General features: G+C 37.0%; 1 protein-coding gene across 3 annotated transcripts in view; it reads left to right on the top strand.

Moving 5' to 3' along the window:
* Positions 1–278: 278 nt before the first annotated feature.
* Spata7 (spermatogenesis associated 7) overlaps positions 279–25,043 on the top strand; it is a 42,343-nt gene continuing 17,578 nt past the window's right edge. The window contains exons 1-5 of one of the 3 annotated variants that reach the window (XM_074067378.1): positions 279–457; positions 9,153–9,227; positions 12,101–12,196; positions 15,527–15,574; positions 23,749–23,882. In XM_074067378.1, the coding sequence (XP_073923479.1) occupies positions 439–457; positions 9,153–9,227; positions 12,101–12,196; positions 15,527–15,574; positions 23,749–23,882 (372 nt within the window). In that variant the 5' untranslated portion in view covers positions 279–438. Of the gene's footprint in view, positions 458–9,152; positions 9,228–12,100; positions 12,197–15,526; positions 15,575–23,748; positions 23,883–25,043 lie in introns of those variants that run through there. The other 2 variants (XM_074067379.1, XM_074067380.1) reach the window with 2 other exon arrangements.

Raw genomic sequence — 25,043 nt, 5'->3', positions numbered from 1 at the left:
TTCTGGGACCCGGGAGACTTGGATGCCAGATGAAAGCACCTCCTTCCCCGCTCTTCCCGCAGGGACAAGGCCTGCCAGGTGCTGAGGACTTGGCTCCTGAGAGGAGCTCACTCGGTGGCGACTGGCAGGATCCCAGAGCAACAGACTGGCGTCGGGAACACCTTCCCAGCGCTGTGCGTCCACCTGCAGTAGCTCTACTTCCTCCCTGGGCACTCCTGGGGCGGGGCTTCGGAAGCGCACGCCCGTGCGTCGTGACGTCACAATCCGCCGCCGCAGAACCGGCCCTTAGTAACCGGCCTGGCAACGAGCTCCAGGCCGCTGAGGCCCCAGCCGACTCCTTTTCGCACCACCATTGCGGGGGCTGGGCCTGCCGGGGGGTGGGGAAGACGACCGAAGGGGACCCAGTGTGTCCGCAAGGCGGCTGCAGGAGGACTAAGCATGGACGGCAGCCGGAGAGGTAAACGGCAGCTTTGGGAACGGGCTGAGCGGCTGCAACCCGCTCCCTGGACGCCCCGGGTCTCCTGCTGAGGCGCCCCGTTGCCCCGAGGGATGCCGGGAGCTGTCCAGGCGCCGCGCACAGGAATGGGTTCTGCTTTTTGGGCTCGCAGGTCCGCTTCCTCGTCCTGATTTTGCCTCCCTGACTCTAGGACCCCCAGTCTGCTGAGCTCGGTAGCTCCAAAGCAGAGCAACCCAGCTTGGTGTTTGGGGTCCGACCTTCCTGGACCCTAAGTCAAGCCCCTCTGCTCTCCATAGAAACAAGCCTCAGTTTTCTCATTTATTGAATGTAGGGGTCAAATGCCCTGGAGTTCCTGCGGATTAAATGCAGATAATACCTAGAAAGCTCCTGGCACATTTTAAGTACTCAGTGCATACGAAATCTCCCATTCAGTCACTGACTGGCTGCACCCCTCCTCCATCTACCAAGGAACCCAGAGTTCCTATAATGTGAATAGGATCCCCCCCCCCCAGGAATCATGTTAAAATGCAGATTATGATTCAGTAGATTGGGGAGAGGGCCTGGGTATTGCATATCTGATAAACTTCCCGGCGATGCAATGCTGTTGGCTGATGGGCGACAGTTTTAGTAGCAAAGGACTAATCCATAATTATAATACACGCCTGCCCTTGACTGAATATTCTGAGTCAAGTGGATATCATGGCGGAATGGTTGAGGCCATATAACCATAAATCAGCCCAATCCAGTTTGCATCTTCACACTTTAAGCAGGATTGTCTATTTGCTTAATCTGCACGTCCCCCCTCCTTCCCAATTTAGTATTGTTATCTACTTAAAAGGGGTACTTCTAAATCTAGCTGCTAGCTGATTCCATCAATTAAGTCTTGTTATGAATATGAGTGTACCTTTACTATGTGATCATTGATCAAAATAAGTGCTGTGCTGAATGTAGGAGATATTAATCTGCCAGGTGGGTACTTTGACACTATACCAACCTAAATCTGGGAAAAGCAACCCAAAACTATCTTACGGTCTTCAGAAACTTTACAACATAAACACTAAACCTTTGCTATGTACCAGGAACTAGTCCCAAACTGTTTGATTTAATACACAAAAAAATATTGGTAGATAGATATTATCAGTAAATAAAACAAAAGATCATACATAACTCTCAAGGTCTTAGTGCAGAACAGGCTTGAGTCCAAGTGAGAAAGTACAACCCTGGAGCTGGGGACATTGGGAAAATGGTATGCATATGTAAAATTTCGCACCTAGTAAGTTCTTAGTAGTATTTTTAAATTAAGTCCATGTCAAACTTTCAAAAGATTTATAACTTACCAATTTGATTAGCTTTATTTGTAAGATATTTAAGATGTAATAATATGAAAAATTGTTATTGATTTTTAATTTTTAAGCTAAATGTGATATTCAACAAATATTTGGGATAGTTCTCATATACCATAAATTACCTTTTATAAGCAGCTGTAAATTTAGCCAAAGTTTAAATGCTTTAGTTGAAAATAAATTTCTTAGGTTAGATTACTTTCAGTTATTTCAGAACATAGAATATTAAGACACCTAAAGAAAAAAAATCTTTTGCCATTTTCTTTCTATAATTACATCCTTTCATTGAGTAAAACTTCTGAATGATAATGTAGTAGAAAGCACACCAGCTGAAAAGCCACAGAGCTTGTTTGTAATCTTCGGGTGGCATTAACTATGTTACTTCCACCAGGTACTTTACTTCCCTGGCCCTTAATTATCTGTAAAATAGGAGGGAGGGAGAGAGTGAACTAGATAATCTAAAGAGTGTTGTTTATGGAAGAAAAAATTGAGACTGTCAAACTGCCATCCACTGTGTTCTCAATGATCTTTGGGGGAAAAGGAGAGGAGATAGCCTGTTAGAGATAACTGAAAATGGCTTGAAAACATTTTTTATTTTAATCTGTTGGTCCCATGGAGACACTGTCAGTGATGGTTTCCAAAACCTCCAGTGTCTCTGGAAAAACCTGCTACAGGGACATCTTTTCTCAGTGGAATTCCTCCTGACTATCTTGGTAAAATTATTGTATAGAAAACCGAGTTGCTCTCACCTACTGAAGAATTTCACTACCCAAGCAAGACTGTTAATCTCATGAACAAGTTTTTAACCCTAATCTATGTAGAAAGTGATATTCTTTTTCCTGGCATTTTTTGGTTTGTTATGGGTCTTTTGGTAGAACTGTTTCTTAGTGTTTTTTGGTAGCACTGGGGTTTGAGCTCAGGGATTCCTGTTTGCTAGGCATGCATTTTACTACCACTTGAACCATTCTGCCAGTCCTTTTTTGTGTTGGGTATTTTCAAGATAGGGTCTTGCAAACTATTTGCCCTGGCTGGTTTCTAACCTTGATCCTCCTATCTCTGCCTCTTGAGTAGCTAGGATTACAGGTGTGAACCATGGGCACCTGGTGACAGAACTGGTTTTTGAACTCAGGCCCTTGTACTTGCTAGGTAGGTTCTCTACTGATTGAGCCATGCCCCTCAGTCCTTTTTGCTTTAGTTATTTTTCCAACAGGGAAAATTTATTCCTGGTCTGGCCTAGACTGTGATCCTAATATTCACATAGCCACTACTCCCGGCCTTTTTATTGAGGTAAGGTCTTGTGAATTTTTTTTAACCAGGACTGACCTGGAACCTCCCAATCTCTACCTCCTGAGGAGCCAAGATTACAGGTATGAGCCACCACACCTGGCTCTGACATTTGGTTTTAGAATACACTTCCATGCCCTTTGGGATCATTCTGTGCCCGTTAGGATATAGAAACCACACAGTGATTTAAGCAAGAAAAGTTAAAAAAAATAAGGTATCATAAAAGAGTAACTATAAAATATAAGAAAACTGTACCTGTCACCCTAGAGCTGAGGACAAATACTCAAAGAAAGACAAATTTGCAAGTGCTTCCTCCCAAAGACTGGAGATTCAGACCTTTTTGAAGAAGGTGCAACTGTACCCTTGCCCAAACCCTTAACTCTCTAGGACAGAGAGTTCATTAAATTGTTCAGCCAAGTCACTAAACAAGTAAAAAGCAGTGAAAACAAACCCAGGGGAGGATTCCATCTAGAGATGCTACAATATGTTACCAAAAATAGTCACTTTTCAACAACAACAACAACAAAAATCATAAGTTCTATAAAGAAACAGAACAGTGTGACCCTCTCCCCACAAGAAACAAAGCTTGTGAGAGGACCCAGAGGAATTGAATTGTCTGTTTTTCTCTTCAGTTCTGTCAATTTTAACATGATATTTATCTATAGGAATGTTAGAAACCAATAATATAGGCCTGGGTGTACTTTTGAAGGTAAATAGGGAACAAGACCTAAGCTCTATTTTTGTTCTTATCAACATTTTATGCTAAAGAGATGTCAGAGTGGAGATTATAGCCACCTTGTTCACATCTGCCATCCAAAGTGTGTTTGGGGTGGGGGATGTCATTTGTTCCATCTACAGTATTACTAGGTCCCAGCTTTTCTTCCATTGTCTCTAACTTCTCTGGATATACTTGTTTTTATTGTTTTTTCTGTAACTTATAGTAAAACATGTATACATTAGAATGAAATTTAGAGGTAATAAATTTTGTCAAGCTGAAAAACCTTCTTAGTCTGTCTAATATAATATAGTAGCTTAGAGCATGGTTGGAGTGCTGGGGCATCTATATTGGTCAAGGTAATATGATGTTTGAGAGTCAGAACCAGACTGCCTGGGTCCAGGTCTTAAATATGTCACAGCGAAGTTGTATAATCTTGTGCTTCATCTATTCTCACCTATAAATGGAGGAGAATTATACTACTTACAGAATTGTTGTAAGGATTAAATGAATTTATACCTGCAAAGTGCTTAGAACAGTGTCTGGCACAGTTAAGTACGCAATAAATTAACATCTTGACTATGAATGGAGAAACCCAACTCAAACTGGTTTGAGCTAAAATGGGAATTTTTTGACTCATATAAGGAGAAGTCTAGGGAGGGTAGAGCTTCAAACATGATTGGTTCCAGGTACTCATTGTTACCAGGACTCTATCTGCCTTGGTTCCTCTTTCCTTTGTGCAGGCTTCTTTCTCTCTATTGGTGGCCAGGCTTGCTTACATCCTATACTGTGCATGGCAAGCCCAGCAAAGAGTATCTTTCTTAATAGTCCCTATAAGAATCCCAGGATTATACCTTTAAGACCCAAAAAACTCTACTCAAAAGCTCCTAGACACCATCAATAGCTTATTCAAGGTAGCAAGATATAAAATCACATAGAAAAATCATTAGCATTTCTATACACTAATAATGAACAAACTGAGAAAGAATATATGAAAACAATTCCATTTAAAATAGCCTCAAAAAAAAATCAAATACGTAGGTGTAAACTTAACAAAGGATGTGAACGACCTCTACAAGGAAAACTATACACTTCTGAAGAAAGAGATTGAGGAAGACTATAGAAAGTGGAGAGATTTCCCATGCCCGTGGATTGGTAGAATCAACATAGTAAAAATGTCGATACTCCCAAAAGTAATCTACATGTTTAATGCAATTCCCATCAAAATTCCAATGACAGTCATCAAAGAGATTGAAAAATCTACCATTAAATTTATGTGGAAACACAAGAGGCCACGAATAGCCAAGGCAATACTCAGTCAAAAGAACAATGCTGGAGGTATCACGATACCTGACTTCAAACTATATTGCAAAGCAATAACAATAAAAACAGCATGGTACTGGCACAAAAACAGACATGAAGACCAGTGAAACAGAATAGAGGACCCGGATATGAAGCCACTCAGCTATAACCAACTTGTCTTTGACAAAGGCGCTAAAAATATACGATGGAGAAAAGACAGCCTCTTCAACAAAAACTGCTGGGAAAACTGGTTAGCAGTCTGCAAAAAACTGAAACTAGATCCATGTATATCACCCTATACCAGTATTAACTCAAAATGGATCAAGGACCTTAATATCAGACCCTAAACTCTAAAGTTGGCACAGGAAAGAGTAGGAAATACTCTGGAATTAATAGGTATAGGCAAGAACTTTCTCAGTGGAGCCCCAGCAGCTCAGCAACAAAGAGACAGCATAGATAAATGGGACTTCATAAAACTAAAAAGCTTCTGCTCAACAAAAGAAATGGTCTCTAAACTGAAGAGACCACCCACAGAGTGGGAGAAAATATTTGTAAGCTACACATCAGACAAAGGACTGATAACCAGAATATATAGGGAACTCAAAAAACTAAATTCTCCCAAAACTAATGAACCAATAAAGAAATAGGCAAGTGAACTAAACAGAACTTTCTCAAAAGAAGAAATTCAAATTGCCAAAAAACACATGAAAAAATGCTCACCATCCCTAGCAATAAAGGAAATGCAAATTAAAACCACAGTAAGATTCCACCTCACCCCTGTTAGAATAGCCATCATTAGCAACACCACCAACAACAGGGGTTGGCGAGGATATGGGGAAAAAGGAACCCCTGGAAAAAAATTTGGAGGCTACTTAAACATCTAAACATTGATCTACCATATGATCCAGCAATACCACTCTTGGGGATATACCCAAAAGAATGTGACACAGGTTACTCCAGAGGCACCTGCACACCCATGTTTATTGCAGCACTATTCACAATAGCCAAGTTATGGAAACAGCCAAGATGCCCCACTACTGACGAATGGATCAAGAAAATGTGGTATTTATACACAATGGAATTTTATGCAGCCATGAAGAACGAAATGTTATCATTCGCTGGTAAATGGATGGAATTGGAGAACATCATTCTGAGTGAAGTTAGCCTGGCCCAAAGACCAAAAATCATATGTTCTCCCTCATATGTGGACATTAGATCAAGGGCAAACACAACAAGGGGATTGGACTTTGATCGTATGATAAAAGCGAGAGCACACAAGGGAGATATGAGGATAGGTAAGACACCCAAAAAACTAGATAGCATTAGTTGCCCTCAACGCAGAGAAACTAAAGCAGATACTTTAAAGCAACTGAAGCCAATAGAGAGGGGGACCAGGAACTAGAGAAGAGGTTAGTTCGAGAAGAATTAACTTAGAAGATAACACACATGTACAGAAAATCAATGCGAGTCAACTCCCTGTATAGCTATCCTTATCTCAACTAGCGAAAAACCCTTGGTCCTTCCTATTGTTGCTTATACTCTTTCTTCAACAAAATTAGAGATAAGGGCAGAATAATTTCTGCCTGGTAGTGAGGGGTAAGGGGGGGAAGGGAGGGAGCAGGGGCAGGGGGGAAGAAATGACCCAAACATTGTATGCACATATGAATAAGATAAAAATTTTTAAAAAATGAATCCCAGGATTATGTCTCATTGACTGGACTTGGGTCATGTAGTCATTGCTGATTTTGTCAACATAGCTGTCCTGACATGGGTTCTATACCCAACCCTGAGCTACCTGGGTTAAACATAGAAGAGGGCTGGTTTCCTAAAGGAAGCTTGAGGTTCTTTCCAGATAAAGACGGACTGAGTTCTAGATAAGCAAAAAGTCAAGGATTCTTTTCTTCTCCAAAGAAAAAAGGTTTTCTTAAAAGTTTATTAATTATATCTTGCCTGGTTTTGTTTTTAATATTTAACTTTCAGACCCCCTTCAGTCTTGGCAGAAGTTAAACTAATGACTATCTTCATCACAAAAATTCAAAGGGTATCACCTCAACTTCTGTTTTCTAAATAATTGAATTTGGTTTTCTTCCTGTCTTCTGCCCTATAATGTAGAAGGAGCTTTTCAGCTATTCTGGCCTTGAGTCATTTTTTTTGGTTTATTCTTCTCTGGATCTAGATTTTAGCTATCCTGTCTAAATAGCTCCTTTAGTCATCCATATTTATTCTCAAGTCTGCATGTATCCTCCCCCTACCTGTATAGCTTTTAACAGTCCATCTCATAACAAACTTGCAGCCATTTTACCCTCTTAAAACATTTCAGGAGCTAAGGGTATCACTCAGAAGTAGAACATTCAAATTTTCTTTGAAGGCTTTAAAATATAACCCATCACAGGACCTAGAAATCTACTTGTAAAAGGCATGTGCAAGGCCCTGGGTTCTGCCCCAGGCACCAAAAATCAATTTGTCTTGGGGATACAATAGTCAGGTTTTGTGTGTTAATTACATTTAACATTAACTCAGCTTTTCTGTTTTGAAAATTATAGCTAAAAACACAATCACTTTTTAAGAAAATTATTTTGAGATGAGGTCCATATGTAATTTTCTAATATTCCATGTAGTCTGAAAAATCTGACTCTACTTTTAGAGAAGATAGTTTTCCATTACTGAAATTCCTTTCAAATGCAGTGTTTAACTGGGTACAGTGGTGTGCACTTATAGTCCTGGCTACTCAGGAGACTGAGGCAGGAGGATCACTTGAGCCCAGGAGTTCAAGACCAGCCTGAGCAACATAGTGAGATACCATCTCAAAAGGGAAAAGTAGAAAGAGAGAGGAGAGAGACCTGATAAATGCAAGGTATTTCTTTGTTTAATTTTTATTGTTTTATTATTCATATGTGCATACAAGGCTTGGGTCATTTCTCCCCCCTGCCCCCACCCCCTCCCTTACCACCCACTCCGCCCCCTCCCTCTCCCCCCACCCCCTCAATACCCAGCAGAAACTATTTTGCCCTTATCTCTAATTTTGTTGAAGAGAGAGTATAAGCAATAATAGGAAGGAACAAGAGTTTTAATGCAAGATATTTGTATCCGATTCAAGCAAGGAGTAACTGAGTTTGAACTTAGACGAACCTTAAGACATCTTTTAACTTTCAGACCCCCTTCAGTCTTGGCAGAAGTTAAACTAATTTAATGACTATCTTCATCACAAATTCAAAGGGTATCACCTCAATCATCAAAGTCTGATGTACTTACTTTATACATAGTAATCTATTATAATTTCTAATATACTTTTCTTTGTGAGAGGATTACTATCCTAAAATTATTTTAAAGACAGATTGGCTTGTGATTAAATTAGTTAAAACCTTTGTATTAACTCAAAAATCTTAGTGATATTATCTCAACACAATTAAGAATCATAGGTGTACAGAATAAACTTAAAATACATCAAGTGAGATAATTGATGTGTGCATTATTTTACCCAGTGAAAATAACTTACTGTCTTGTGGCCACAGAATTTTTGTGTTGGTACAATGAACCCTTGGTGTCTGCGTGCTCAGTATGCAGAGTTCAGCACTGTGCTGTGGATGCTTGATTCGTGTTTCCCATGGTGCTGCCCAACTTCTGCCGCCTTTCAGCAAACCATAACTTTTACCTTGCTTTTGTGGAAGCAGTTGCTGTTTTAGGAGACATATTTTCACACAGTGAAGGGCAGCAGATCACAGTGATTTAAACACAACTGACGGTAATGCAGGGCTGACTGAGCGTTTCTCCACATCCACTGAACTGCGCAGTGTGTGTGGGATTAAAGTTTTTTGATTTTGAAATTTCTTTTGAGTTTTTTCATTCATTTTTTACTGTGTTTGGTTAAAACAGTATGTAATAAATCCACAAATAAGGCAGGTATGCTGTATATTGTTGCTGGCTAGTAATGTAATTGAATAAAATTTCTAAATGACTTTAAGTGTATTACTCTTGAAATACTCAGCTTTGTGTGTGTGTGTGTGACAGTTGTGTTTCACTTATCCTAATTCATGTTTTTTGTTGTTAAAAGTCAGAGCAACCGCAGTCCTTCCCAGATACAGTTCACCATGCATATTTAAAGGCCACTTGAGCATCAAAAGTAATGGTAAGTGTGGTACTTAAAATTGCAGCTTTGCTAAAAGATTGCGTTTTCTCTATAGGTAAATTATAAGACATGATGAAGCAGTTACTCCAATTAATGGATATTTGGACTTCAATTACTAATTCCAATTTAAAGTAAAAATTTTTTAGAGAAATTTAGGAGTTCATGATTTCCAACTGTTGTGCTCTGAATCCAGTGTGACTTAGCTGTCCTTCTTCCTGCCACAGTGCAGCCTTTTCTTCTGCCAGCTGACTACCCTGGTCTCAGGCCCACCTTGTCAAGGTGGTGATTACCAAGTATTAATGACACAGCCCTGAAAAGGAAAAACTGTGCAGAGAAAAAGAGAATGATTGTGGCTTCTTTTTCAACTGAATTTCTAGGTCCTGTGATGGTTTTATATTTTAAAGCCTTTGAAGTAAAATTTTAATGTTAATGTTAAAGTACATACTTTAACTGGGGTTTGAACTCATAGCTTCCCACTTTCTAGGCAGTCTCTCTACCACTTGAGCCATGCCTCCAGCCCTTTTTTTCTGGTTATTTTTGAGAAAGGGTCTCACTTTTATGCTCCCCCCATAGCTGAGATGACAAGTGTGCAACACCACACCCAGCTTTTTTCCATTGAGATATTGGTTCTTGTGAACTTTTTTTTTTCTTTTATTATTCATATGTGCATACAAGGCTTGGGTCATTTCTCCCCGCTGCCCCCATCTTGTGAACTTTTTGCCCCTACTGATCCTGAACCATGATCTGACCCATCTCAGGCTCCCAAATGACTAGTATGACAGGCACAACGCACTGGAGTCTGGCTTGTATTTATTTTATTTAATTTTCACTTAAATGGTTTATTTGGTCCTTTCTCACATCTCCTCTGTACTTTTCATGATTTCCTGTTCTCATTGATATTTTTGAGTTTATGAGTTCTTTCTTTCAACATAGTATGTATAGTTATATAAACTATGATTATTCCAATTTGGTTTGGTTTGGTTTGGTTTTTGCAACTACTAGAACAGTGCCTGACACCGAAATGTGCGGCTCTTCGTAACAGCTGCAAAGTAACTTTATTGAGTGAGTAAATAAATGCCCATTTCCTACTAAAAAAACTTAAATTAAGTTGTAAGTCGGGGGCAGGATGCAATGGCTCAGGTGTGTAATCCCAGCTACTCAGAAGGAGGAGATCAGGATGATTGTGATTTGAGGCCACCCAGGCAAAAAATTAATGGAATCCCATTTCAACAAATAAACTGGGCATGATGTCACATGTCTGTAATCCCCCCTACACAAGAGACATAGGTAAGAGGGTCACTGTTCAAGGCTGGGTCTGGGCAAATAGCAGAGACCCTATCTGAAAAATGATCTAAGCTAAAAGGGTGAGAGGTATGGCTCAAGTGGTAGAGTGCCTGCCTAGAAAACTAAGCTCTGGGCCCTGAGTTCAAACCCCAGCACTGCCAAAAAAAAGTTATAAATCTGGGTTTTAGGCAAAATAATTGAAATCCATTTTTTTCTTTATTTACGTGAAAAAAATCTTTGATACTGTTACCTCCAAATATGACAGCAGAGTCACATTTTCTGTTTCTTCACATTTTTTGTGTTGAGCGTATAGAGCACAACTAAACCCATAAACTTTGAAAAATGAAAGTTTTGAAACTAGATTTAAAATTTACATCACACAAGAAAAGGTGCAAAATAATATGCAATGTTTCCTAACACTTTTTAGAAAAAGAATATATGTGCAGAGCTGGTATAGGTACAGTGGTTGTCAGTATGAGTCTGAATCAGTTCACATTCAAACACTGCATCCTTTATCAGTGTGACCCAGGACCTAATTCATATCTCTGTGCCTCAGTTTCCTCTTCTATTAAATAATTATGATAATAACTAGACATGTAATGAACTATGTGTGGCAAATGGTACTTAAGAAATGTGTTTAATAGTAATAAGTGGCACAATTATTGCATAGGCCTATATTATGCATAGTTAGCCTGGAAGGACTGATTATAAAAGTAGTAGAATATATATGTGGGAGGGGAGACTAAGGTTCAGTGTAGAAAAGTCACTTATTTTTTCAATCTCTACATGCTGTTGAATTTTTTAACTATATATATGTATTCTCAAAAACTATTTTAAATGTTTAAAAAAATACGTCTGTATTGCCTAGCAAGTGCAAGGCTCTGGATTTGATCCCCAGCACTACAAAATACATACATACATACGTTTATATATGCCCACATTATGCTTTATAAGTATACTTGTATGTAAATGCTTAACAGTTTCTAAGCTTTCCTTTAAATGGTTTGAATAAGGGTCAAGTAATTTAATGTCATGGAATTTTTATGTGATGGTACTTGTCCTAAGATAGACCTACTACTTAAAAAAGGCTGCAGTACTACTGTAGTAAATAGTTTTGTAGATCTTGTTTCCTGGTGCAAAGTTAGAAATTTGCCTCTCAGAATGGAATGTTTGTATAAGGTTTTGTGGTTTGGGGTTGTTTTGATCTCCCAAACTCTGAGAATTGATATTCTCAGATATTAATATGGTAACATAATCAAGCAAGCAGATAAAGATTTTTGCAAGATTGAGAGATACGAAAAAGAAATACTTTTGTAAATAGAGTAATTGGTTAAATTCTAAAATCTCTTCCCCAAACTCTCAAGCCTGCAACTTTTCCTCTTGGAAAGACTTGAACCCGAGTGGTCAGTAGCTCATTAGTGTTACCAGTGCAAGATTCCAGCATCACAAAGGCATCTTTTCAGTATTACTGTGGTTGAATTTGAGAACACTTTATGAGAATGAGCTTAATAATCAGTAACTTGCTTATCTTGTGATGATGATAATGTGGATTTTAAATATATAATGATTGATTATGTTTTAATTTTTAGCTTTTTGCACTGACTCCTCTTCTCTCAGACTAACCACTCTCCAGCTGGTGAAGAATCACATGGCTGTTCACTATAATAAAATTCTTTCAGCCAAAGGTAAAAGTGTGCAAATGTGAACTTTCTGTACCTACCTAGCCCCAGCTTTATTTCTCATTAGGATGAACTTGTGCAGAAACTAATGCATCATTTATAGAAGGATTTGTGCTTGGTGTAATGAGATGCCAACCATTGACTGTGTCTATGGCAAATTCAAAAAGTGCTGTTTTTGTTACTGTTTGACATCTCTGTAGTGCTTAGGTCATTTCATTTATGTGTTGGCCCTATTATTCTCTTGTTAGATACTTGGCTTTTTCTTTTCTTTTTTTCCCTATAGCCCATTCTGGCCTCGGACTTGCAGTCTTCCTACCTCAGCCTCCTGGGTGCTGGGATTATAATTGTGCACCATACTCTGGCTAGATGAAGTGATCAATGCAAATTTGTTATCTGCTTTACTAAGGAAGTTGTGCAGAGAAGATCCTGGCTATTGTGTTTCTTTCTGACTGTATTTTTTTTTTGTCAGCCTTATTAAGACATAACCTACGTTATCATAAAGTGCTCTAATTGTAATAGTTAAATAATTTTAAAAAGGTGTACATGTGTAACCATCACTACAATCATACTATAAAAATAGAGTCATTTAAATATAGTTTATATGTCAAATCTTCCTGCCACCTGCTTTTGTACAGTTCATGGACTAAGAATGATGTTCATAATTTAAGTGGTTTCAGAGAAAAAGAACAATATTTTGTGACATGTGAAAATAATATGAAATTCAAATGTAATTGCCCATAAACACAATCATGTTTATTCTTTCATGTATTGTCTATAGCAGCGTTTGCACCAAGAGGGAGAGTTGACTAGTTGTGACCAACTCTGTTACCCTGCAAAGACTGAAAGCATTTACTCTCTGGCCCTTTACAGAAAAATCATGCTGATTCCTGATATACTTCCATCACATTTTACCCTTTGTAATCAATTACTTCCCCTCAAATCCCTGACAGCCACTGATCTGCACGGTCACTATAGTTTTTGCCTTTTCTAGAATTTCGTATAAATAGAATCATACAATTTGTATCCTTTCAGGCTTCGTGTCTTTCAAATATAGCATAATACTTTTTTTTTTTGGAACTACTAGAGTTTGAACTCAGGGTCTTGCGCTTACTAAGCAGGTACGCTACTTCTTGAGGTATACCTCCAGCCCTTTTTAGTCTAGTTATTTTGGAGATAGGGCTTGTTTTTGCTTAGGCCTACCTGGACCACCATCCCATTTTATGCTTCCCGCCCATCAGTAGGATGACAGGCATGCAGCACCATTCCCAGCTTTTTCTCGTTGAGGTGGAATCTCCTGAAATTTTTTGCCCAAGCTGGGCTAGAACCTCAATCTTCCAGTCTCAGCTCCCAAACAGCTAGAATTACATGCATGAGCCACTGGTGCCTGGCTACCAGAACACTTTTGAGACTCATCCACATTATTGTGTTTATAGAATAAAAAGTAGATTCATTCATTTAATGAATTCCTTTAACAAATCTACCATAATTTGTTTATTGATTCACAGTTGGTGAACATTTGGATTGTTTTGACTCACTTTTGGCTTTTAGGAATAAAGCTATTGTAAACATTCACATCTTTCATCTGAGTAAATTTATTTGTTAGAGTGGAATTGTGAGGTAATATGGTAAATATATGTTTAAATTTATAAGAAACTACCAAATTCTTTTCCAGAGTGACTATATGGTTTTGGATTTCCATTACTTCTACATTCTCACCAGCATCTGATTATTAGTAGTGCTTTTTTAAACATTATAATGGATACGTGGTAGTATCTCCTGTTAGTTTTAGTTTGCAAAATTTCCCTGATGCCTAATGATATTGGGCAACCTTTCTTATTCTTACTTGCCATTTGTATATCTTCTAATACCTATTTAGTCTTAAGTTGTGAGTTCTTTATATAGTAAATGCAGGTCTTTCTTATATTACATATATGTTTTGCAGATATTTTTTCTAGTCTATGGCTGGTATTTTCATTTGCTTTTTTCTTTTCCCCAGTGCTGGGGATCAAACCCAGGACCTCACATCTGCTAGGCAAGCACTCTAGATAACTCAGCTATCCCCTGCCCACTATTTTCTTTTTACAATTTTTATTCTGTAATAATTTTTAGAAACAGGAAAGTTAAAAAATAGTCTAGTTACCATATACCTTTATCTAGCCCCTAATGTTAAAATCTTAAAAACTATAGCATAATTATCAAAACCAGGATATTAGTATTGATAAAATGCTATTAACTACAGAGCTTATTTGAATTTTACCAGCTTGTTTAGGTTTGTTTTTTTTTTTAACTAATTTTGCTTACTTTTTTTTTCCTTCTTTCTTTCTTTCTTTTTTTTTTTTTTTTTCTTTTTTTCCTGGGGGAGCGGGGCAGGTAGGGTCTCTCTATGTTGCCCAGGCTGGCTTAGCCTTGAACTTGTTATACTCCTGCCTCCACCTCTAAAATACTGGGATTACAGAAGTACACCACTATACTTGGCTCTTGTTGAAGAGTGAAAGTTTTAAGATTTTAGTTCATATATTATGATGCTTATATTTTTAAGTGGTTAAAAAGCTCAAAAGAAAAAAAATGATGTATTGTGGTGTTAAGATCATGGGAGATCAAGTTCAGTTTTCAGATTTTTTAGTTTGTGTTTTTAATGTTTAAGAAATCTTTGCCTAATCATAGGCCACTAAGGCTTTCTAAATTTATTTTCCTCAGGAAGTTTTATACTTTTAGCACTTACGTTTAAGTTTGATCCATTTTGAGTTAATTTTTGCATAGAGTGTATGTCATTTTTTTGCCTGCTGATACCAAATTTTGTAGTACCATGTGTTGAATAGATTATCCTTTCCCTATTGAATTACTGTGGTGCTTTTCAAAAGTCATTTGACCATATGTGTGGGTCTATTTTTAGACTTAATCTTTGGATCTGCTAATCTATATCTGTCTTTATTACCATAACAGTACACTGTGCCTTAAAATCAGGTAGTGTAGGTCCTCCATTTTGGTTTTTTTTTTTTTTCAAGCTTACTTTAGGACTCCAGTTACGTGTTAAGGTACAGGACTACAGGTATATTATTAGGTTAGTGATAAAATATGTTCATTTCCTTTTTCAGTCTTTGTTTCATTTTGGATAGTTTATGTTGCTGTTTTTTAAGTTCACTAGTATTTTCTTCTGTAGTATACTGAACTGTTAATTTCAACTGGTGTATTTTTTATTTTTCATCTCTATAAGTACCATAAAAATCAAAACAAGGAAATTCAAGTTCTGGAATGTCTTGTGATTTTTACATTTGATATTTGCTATCATTTATAAATATGAAGGATAATATTAAGCAAAACATTTTTTTCTTTTAGCTGCAGTAGACTGCTCAGCTCCCATAAGTGTAACTACCAGCATTAAATGTAAGTAAATTTTTGACATACTATCCTTTAGAAAAGACTATGGTAAAATATATACAGCATAAAATTTATTATCCAAAGTGTTTTAAGTGCTCAGTTTGATGGCATTAAGTAACTTATATTTTGATAGACCATCACCATCATCTGTCTCTAGATCTCTTTATCTTGAAAACTAAGAATCTTGTACCCATTAAATAATAATTTCCCCCACCAGGCCCTGGAAACCACCTTTCTTCTTGCTGTCTCTATGGATTTGTACTGGCTTATTTCATTTAGCATAATGTTATACAGGTTCATTCACGTTGTTATATGTCAGAATTTACATTTTTGTCAGACTGAACAAAATTCCATTATGTGCGTATACCATATTGATTAGCTTTTTATCAGTTGATGGACACTTGAGTTGCTTCTAGCTTTTAGCTGTTTTGAATGCCTCTGGAGACGTGTATGTAAATATCTCTTTGAGACTCTGCTTTCAAATATATTGGGTATATACCCGGAAGTGGAATGTTGGATCATATAGTAATTCTATTTTTTATTTTTTGAGAGACCAACATACTGTTTTCTGTTTCAGTGGCACTATTTTACATTTGCCATAACTCCCCTAGCTCTTGTCTTTTTGTTTCATTTTTTTGATAGTAGCCATCTTAGATGGTGTTGAAATACAGTTTTCTGAGAAAACCTTTCTTTTTAAAATTATCCATAAACAAAAAAAAAGACTATTGCATTTGTACATTTAGGAACTTAAAATTCCTAAATGTATCCCATTATTTTGGCATTAAATTGTGATGTAATTTTGAATAAGTTATTTAACTACTTTAGATTTTATTTTTCCTGTAGGTAAAAATTTGGATAGTACTGAAAGGCTTACCAAGGTTTAAGTTCTAGAATTCTGTTATCCTCATTGTCATGACAATGTTAAGATTCCTGGATAGTCATTAAAAAAAACACTAACTGACTGGCCGTGGTGGTGTAAGACTGTAATCCCTAAACTTGGGAGGCAGAGGTAGAGGCTACATAATGAGACTCTTCTCATAAAACCAAAGACTATGGATGTTTTTGGTGATAGAGTGCTTACCTTGCATGTTTAGGTCCTGTGGTGTTCAGTTCCCAGCACCAGTCAGTCAGTCAGTAGGCAAATACCTTAACTGGCACTTTTCTCCAGATAAATGTTGGCACTGATTTATATTCTACTAGTCTAACTGATAAACATGGTAGTTATGTGTACTCGAATAACCATATTGATATATCACAGGATCCTGATATACCTCCCTTTTGGCCAAATACTTCCACTTATAGAAATTTTTGCTAAGAAAATAATCATACCACAAAATTTGAAAATCCTACTTAAAATTTTCTGAAGGACACCATTTGAGGCCTTTGTTTGAGTTCAATTCAAAAAATGTGTACTTAAAAAATAACCAAAGAATATAGATACACATCCTGTTATTGCCTTATTAGTAATCATAGAAAAACTAAAGTATTATAATTTTTTTTGAGACAAGGCTTTTACCTGGTAATCCAAGTTGCCCTCAAACTCACTGTATAGCCCAGGTTGGCCTCAAACTCATAATCCTCCCACCTGAGCATCCAGAGTGAGATGTGTACCACCACGCCCAACTCAAAAGATTATAAATTTTAAGTTTAGTGTTTTCCTAAGTTACTATTTGAAATCATGTATAGTTTGAGAGAAGCTTTCTATGTTAAAAATATGAACCCCAGGTAGTTCATTGCTAAATGCTGAGTGAATGCAGAGATAGGGAAATGGCCTTTGGGTGCACATTAGGAAAAGGCCATCTTTTCTCGTTTATCTTCTTAGTGGAAGAGATGAGATGTAAGGTGGGCCAGTAGCCACTCTCTGCCATCATTGAGCACAGGATTTGTCAGGGCTTTTTTTGTATTCATTCCCTTTATGTTCCCTCCTGTAAAGAAGTCTTGGAACTCATACAGTATTATATAAGGGTGAAATATGTTTTTAAAGACCAATTTGACCATAGCACACAAGTTATATGAACAATTCATTTTTCCTTGTACCTTCTTCTTTTGTAAAATGAAAGGTATTGACATATCTCTAAGCTCCTTCCATGTTTTCAATTTCTATGCTATATAGTTTTTCTTCTGTATCATATTACAAACTTTCTTACAGCACACACACACAAAAAAAACTGGTTTAATATTTACAGACTTTAAAAATATGAATTATTTGAATTAAGGTGGTTTTACCCAATTGTCATTAGATCAGATAATCCTCTTTAATCATTCCTAAACAACAGTTATGCAAAAGAAGATTATCTCTTTTTTTAAGTTGTATTAAAAAAAGCCTGAATGCATATGCTAATTCTCTTATTCAACCAAACTTTTGGATTTAAGATCCAAATTCACCCTTTACACACTGACCCCAGACCTAACTACTATGCACACCTGCCTTGGACCCAGCATCCCCCTAACCCTCCAGGCCTGGCACCACTGCATATTCCACCCTGCCAGCATGTTCACACACCGTCCAGGGACTTTCACTACCAAAGTAAGTGCATAGAATCTGAAAGAGGTGACTGCTTCTTCAAATCATAGGCAGCAATGCAAGTCTACAAGGACCACAAAAAATTAAAAATGATACACCAAAGAGCACATAAATTTCTAGTAACGAACACCCAAGAACTGGAGATCTATGGATTGCTTGATGAATAATGCAAAATTGTTTAAAGAAGCTTAGCAATATATAAGAGAATACAGAGCAATTCAAGGAAAACAATACATGAACAAAATGAGAAGTTAAACAAAGAGAAATTAAAAAAAAAAAAGAAACAAATTCCAGAACTGAAGACTACAATGAATGAAATGAAAATGCAGTAAAGCATTTTCACAGCAGAGGATAGCCAGGCACTAGTGGCTCATGACTATAATCATAACTACTTGTGAGACCCCATTTCAAAAATAACCACAGCAAAATGGACTGGAGGTATGGCTTAAGTGGTAGAGCACCTGCTTTGCAAGTGTGAAGCCCTGAGTTCAAACTCCAGGAAGAAAGGGAAACAGGCAAAAGTTTATTTAGATAAATAACTGAAAAGCTCTCAGATCTGGGGAACAAAATTAGACATCTAGATTCAGGAAGACCCAAAAAACATAGAGATCTATACCAAGACATTATAATTAAATTATCAGAAATCAAAAAAAGGAAAAAAAAATCAAAAAAAGGGAAAAATTTGAAATTAGCAAACGAAAAGCAGTTCTTCACATATAAGGAACCCCCTGTAAAACTATCAGCTATTTTCTCAGCAACTTTGCAAGCCAGGAGAGGGATAATATTTTCAAAGTGCCAACTAAAAATTTTATACCCAGAAAAACTATGCTTTAAAATGAATGAGAGAGAAAGTCTTCCCCAAACTTAACAAAAATTGAGGAAGTTGTCATCACTAGACCTGCCTTAAAAGAAATACTTAAGCAGCCAGCCACTGATGGCTCACACCTGTAATCCTAGCTTCTCAGGAGGCAGAGATCAGGGTAACAGTTCAAAGCCAGCCAGGGCAAATAGTTCCTGAAACCCTGTGTTGAAAATACCCAACACAAAAAAGGGCTGGCAGAGTGGCTCAAGTGGTAGAGTACCTGCTTAGCAAGCATGAGTCCCTGAGTTCAAACCCCAATAGTGGAAAAGAAAAGAAATACTTAAGAAACTGGGTATGTTGGCTCACACCTTTAATTCTAGCTACTTAAAAGGCAGAGATCAGGAAGGATAGCAATTCATGGTCATCCAGACAAAAAACTTCTCAAGACCCAATCTCAACCAATAAAAGCTGGGGGTGGTGGTACAGCTGTCATCCCAGCTTTGCAGGAAGCATAAATGGAGGGTCACAGTCCATGCAGACCCAGGCACAAATACGAGACCCTATTCTAATGACAATTAAAGTAAACAGGCTTGAGGGTGTGACTGTTGTGGTAAAGCACTTGCAGCTCAAGGCCTTGAGTTCAAACCTCAGTACTGCCAAAAGGAAGTTCTTCATTTTTGAAACAAAATATGATAGATTCCAATCTGAGAGCAAAAATATCTCTGGCAAAGGTAAGTATATGGACAAATACTTGATAATGTAGCACTGTAATGATGATACATAAATTACTTTTAGCCCTAATATAAAAAGTAAAAGATAGAAATATTGAAAACAGCTGCAACCACCAAAATTTGTAAATACAGAAAGAAGTAATCTCACACTACAAGAACAACAAGGTTTGGAAAGTGGAGAGTAAAGGTGTAGAGCTTTTGTATGCAGTAGGAGTCAAGTTGCATCAGTGTAAAATAGATGTTTATATCTACAAGATATTCTATGCAAGCCTGAGGTAACCACAAAGGAAAGGCCTAAAACAGAGGCACAAAAGAAAAAAAGAATAAAAACAAGTTACTATCAAAAAATAACCAAATAGCAAAAGAAGAGAGCAACAAAACAATTGCTTACCAGACAGAAAACAATAACAAAATGGTGATAATAAATCCTCACTTGTTATTAATTTCTTTAAACGTAAATGGGCTAAACTTCACAGTCAAAAGGCATATAGAGTTGCTGGCTTAAAAAAAAAGATTTGATGATATGCTGTCCACAAGAGACTCATTTTAGATTCAGATTTTAATATAAAATGGTCCCAAAGCCTCATGTGCTAAAGGCTTGTTTGCCAGTCAGTGGACTTTTGAAAGGTGACTGGCTCATAAGTACTCATAGCCGAATGAACCATTAAGAGGTGGAGCCTTGTTGGAGGATGTAGGTCACCGGGTGGGAGAGGGAGGGCATGCTTCTGAAGGGTATATATTGTCCCTGGTCTCTGTTCTTCATATGCTTCCTGCCATGATGTTTTGACTCAACACAGTCCCAGAGCAACAGAGCCAGGGGACCACGGACCAGAACTTCTCAAAGTATGAGCCAAAATAAATTCTTCCTCCCCTAAGTTGTTTTTCTCAGGTATTTTGACACAGTGACAAAAAATAACACAAGGATCACATACACACACAGAGTGAGAGAATTTAAAAAAAAAAAAAAAAAAAAGAAATATGGCATGCAAGTGGTAACTAAAATCAAGGATGGATGTACTTAATCAAAATAGACTTCAAGCCAAAATCTGTCTAGAGACAAAGATAGTTATTAAAAAGAGTCAATTCAATCGCAAGATATAACAATTATATACATGGCCAACATCAGAGACTAAATACATAAAGCAAATTGTGACAGACAGATCTGAAGGGAGAAATTGACAGCAATACAATAATAGTATGAGACTTCAATGCTTCACTTTCAATAATAGATAGAATGTCCAAACAGAAAATCAATAAACAGCTGACTTGAACAACAAAATAAATGAAACTCCTAACAGACATATAGTAAACTCCCCACCCAACAGAATACACATTTTTACAAGTGCAGATGAAACATTCTCCAGGATAAGCCACATCAAATCATAAAATTAGTCTTATCATATTTAAGAAGATGGAAATCAATTACCAAAAAAAGGACATTGAAATCATTCCAAGTCTCTTTTTCAACCACAACAAAATTAAACTAGAAATTAATAACAGTAAAACAGAAAATTCTAAAACCATGTGGAAACTAAGCAGCATACTCAAGCAATGACTGAGTCAAAAAGGAAATCAAAACAACTTTAGCCAGGCATCATGTGCACACTATCATCTGCACTCAGGAGATTAAGGCAGGAGGATTGTGAGTTCCAGACCAGCCTGGGCCACACAGTGACACCCTGTCTCAAAAACAAAACCCAAAACTTTAAAAATATCTAAAATCAAATGAAAAAGATTTGTGAGATACACCAAAATCAACACACAGATGGAGGCTTATACTGATAAATACCTACATAAAAGGAAAAAAGACTGTACACCTTACAATATAAAAAGGCTGATGGTATAGCTCAGTGGAGAGCACTAGCCTAGCATATGTGAGGCCCTGGATTTTATCTCCAGTAACACAAAATACATACATACATACATATAGAGAGAGAGAAGAGAGAGAGAGAGAGAAGAAAAGGAGGAGAGGGAAGAGGAGGAGGGAGGAGGGAGAAGAAATAGCTCAGGACCAGAAGGCTTTATATGGGAACTCTGTCAAATAATCAGGAAGGAGAACTGGTCCTTAAACTTTTCCAAAATTAGAAGAGGGAATACTTCCAAACTCATTTTATGAGACCAGCACCACTCTGAAACAAAAACCAGGCAAGGTACCATTGAGAACTATAGGCCAATATCTCTAATGAACATAGATGCAAGATCTTCAGTAAAATAACAAATTGAATTCAACACTACAAAAGGTTCACATGCCATGACCAAGTGGGAATCATGCCTGGGCTACAAAGGTGATTGCACATACTCAAAACAATGTGTTCTATCATGTTAACAGAATGAAAGATGAAAACTACATGATCATCTCCATAAAGGCAGAAAAGCTTTTGACAGAATTTACCATCTGTCATTTATCATGATAAAAACTCTCAAAAGTACAAATAGAAGAAACTTCACACAGCGAGGACTATATGAAAAGCCCTTAGGTACTATCATAATGGTGAGATAGGGGGAGATAGCTTTTTTTTTTAAAGTAAATAGCTCTTCCTTTAAGATCCAGTACAAGGCAAGGATACTACTAGAAGTACTAGCCAGGGCAATTAGGCAAGAAAAAGAAATGAAAAGCACACAAATCAGAAAGGAAGAACTAAAATTATTGTGCAACTATCAGCACAAACCAAGTTTAGAATATTTTCACCATTCTGTGAAGGTCCTTTGTACCAATTTGCAGCCACATCCTATTTCCACTTCTAGTCTTGGGCAACCACAAATCGACTTTATGCATTTGCTTTTTCTAAATATTTCATATAGATGGATTCATTCATGAAGTCTTTTGCATTACATTTTTCACTTTGTATCATATTTTGAGAGTCAACTGTGTCATAGCTTACATTAATGTGTACTTCATTTTTATTGCTGAATAGTATTCCACAAAATGGATAATTCCATATTTTGTTCATCATTTGATAAATATTTATGTTACAGTTAGAACTGTTGTGAAAAGTTCTGTTACAGTCACGTCCAGGTATTTGGATGGAAGTGTTTTTTTCTTTTCTCTTCAGTCTATAGCTGGCAGTAGCATTACTGGTCATATAGTAATATAGCAGCCTCCTTTAATTCTTTCATTCACTTTCCATTATTTCAGTTATCTGCCGTCAACCAAGGTCTGAAAATATTACATAGAGAGTTCCAGAAATAAACAGTCTGAGGTTTTTAAATTGTGCGCCACTTTGAGTCCATGGTGAAATCTTTTATTATTCTGTTATAATTATTCTTTTCTACTTTTACTTTTTTTTGGGGGGGACTCAGTTTGAGCTCAGGACCTTATGCCTGTGAGGCAAGCACTCTACCTCTTGAGCCACATCCCAGCCCTTTTTGCTTTAATTATTTTTCTGGATAAGATCTCTCACTGTTGCCCAGACCACCCGCCCCCCGCCTTGGGCCTTAATCCTTCCACCTAGCTGGGATTATAGACATGCAGATTTTTCATTTTATATGAAAATACAAGTGATCTTGTTGATAGTCAACTTTCTCTTTAATTTTGAAATTTGGCTAGCTTTCATTTTACTGTTTTAGTCATACAAAATTTAATGTTTTAGCTGGGTACAATGGCTCACACCTATAATCCTAGGTACATAGGAGACTGAGACTAGGAGAATCATGGTTGAAGGTCAGCATGGGCAAATAATTCTCAAGACCCCCCCACCTTCAAAATAACCACAGCAAAATGGTCTGAGGTATGATTCAATCAGTAGAGCATCTGTTTTACACATGTGAAGCCCTGAGTTCAAACCCTGGTCCCACCAAAAAATTAACATTTTAATAGCATTTGCTGCAATTAGCAGTATTTCATTTGTAGGGGAGAAGTCTAGGGGCTAATTCAAACTGAACCTAAAGCTACACAGTCACAGCATGGTTAGGCATTCAAACCTCCATCTCTGTAAGTATCTGCCACAAACTCTGTGCCGTAGCCTAGCCTGGTTCATCACATCATGTTTGTGCTTTTTAGCTACTTTTTCTCTATTTAGAATTTTGATAAATTATGTATTTGTTAGTATCTCTTTATACAGAAAAGCATATGGATTTTTTTTAACTTGGTTGCAGATTTTAAAAGGTTTGTTTCCCCCTTTAGATGCAGACCAGCAACGAAGAGAGAAGCTCAAAAAAGAATTAGCACGATGTGAAAAAGAGTTTAAACTAACTAAAACTGCAATGCAAGCCAATTCTAAAAATAATTCCAAGTCATTTTGTAACACCCTACAAAAGGTAAGATCATATTTTTACTTTTTAAAGCAAGTATTTCTAAAGTGCTTCATTAGTGCAGCCTGACTTTTTGGTAACCTTTTGCAATAAGTTAGAGTCAAAGGGTATAGAAGGATAAACGTGGTGAAAATACGTACACATGTATGTGAATGGAAAAATGACACTTCCTGAAACTATTCCAGGAATGGAGGAAGGGAGGATAAGATAAATAAGTTAGGTCAATAAACATTTACTGTTAAAGCCAGATGGTTAATATTTTAGGTTTTTCAGGACACAAGTCTCTGTTACAACTACTCTGCCATTGGAAAGTAGACATAGACGATATATAAATAAATTAGCTTAACTGTGTTAAACTAAAAAGTTTGTTAATTAAAAAAAGACCAAGGGTCAGATTTGTTGTGCAGGCTGCAGTTTTCTGACCTTGGCTGTAGGTTTTTTGAGTCCCTTTAATATCTGGTTAAAGAAGTTCTTTTCTATTCCTAGTTCGCTAAGAGATGTTTCTTCTGTTGCTGTCCTTCTTACTATTTTTTTTTTGTCATTCTTACTATTACTGAAATTCTTATTCTGTCTTATGAATGGATAATTTTATCCAATGCTATTTTGCATCTCTTGGAATGATGATATAATTTTCCTCTTTTAATCTGTAGTGAATTACAAAGCTTTTTAATGTTAAACCAAGTTTAAACCCTTAGTAAAACAGAATTTAGTCATATGCATTAGCTTTCTTATACAATGTTGCATTCAGTTGCTAATGTTTCACTTAGAATTTTAGCATCTGAATATCATTGATACTAGACTGTCGTTTTTCTTTTTTCTACTCTCTATGTTTGGTTATTCTAACCTCATAAAATAAACTGAACATGGATTCTTTTTTTGTTTGTATCTAGCTTATATAAGTTTGAAATAATTTCTCTTTGAATTTGATGTAACTCAACATTAAAATTTCTAATTTTGGCAACTTTGGCATCTATAAAAATAGAGTAGTGTAATTAACCCATGCATGGTTCCTGTCACCTACCCAGGGTTCCTGTCACCCAGATACAACAAGGATCAGCTCATGACCAGTCTTACTTCATCTGTGTCCCCACTCTTTACTGCCATCTCAGGTTATTTTGATGTGAATCCAAAATGCTATATGGTTTTGCTCATAAGCATTTTGTTGCT

The sequence above is a fragment of the Castor canadensis genome, chromosome 3 (assembly GCF_047511655.1).
Source record: "Castor canadensis chromosome 3, mCasCan1.hap1v2, whole genome shotgun sequence".
Lineage (NCBI taxonomy): Eukaryota > Metazoa > Chordata > Mammalia > Rodentia > Castoridae > Castor > Castor canadensis.
This window is presented reverse-complemented; position numbering and strand designations above follow the sequence as displayed.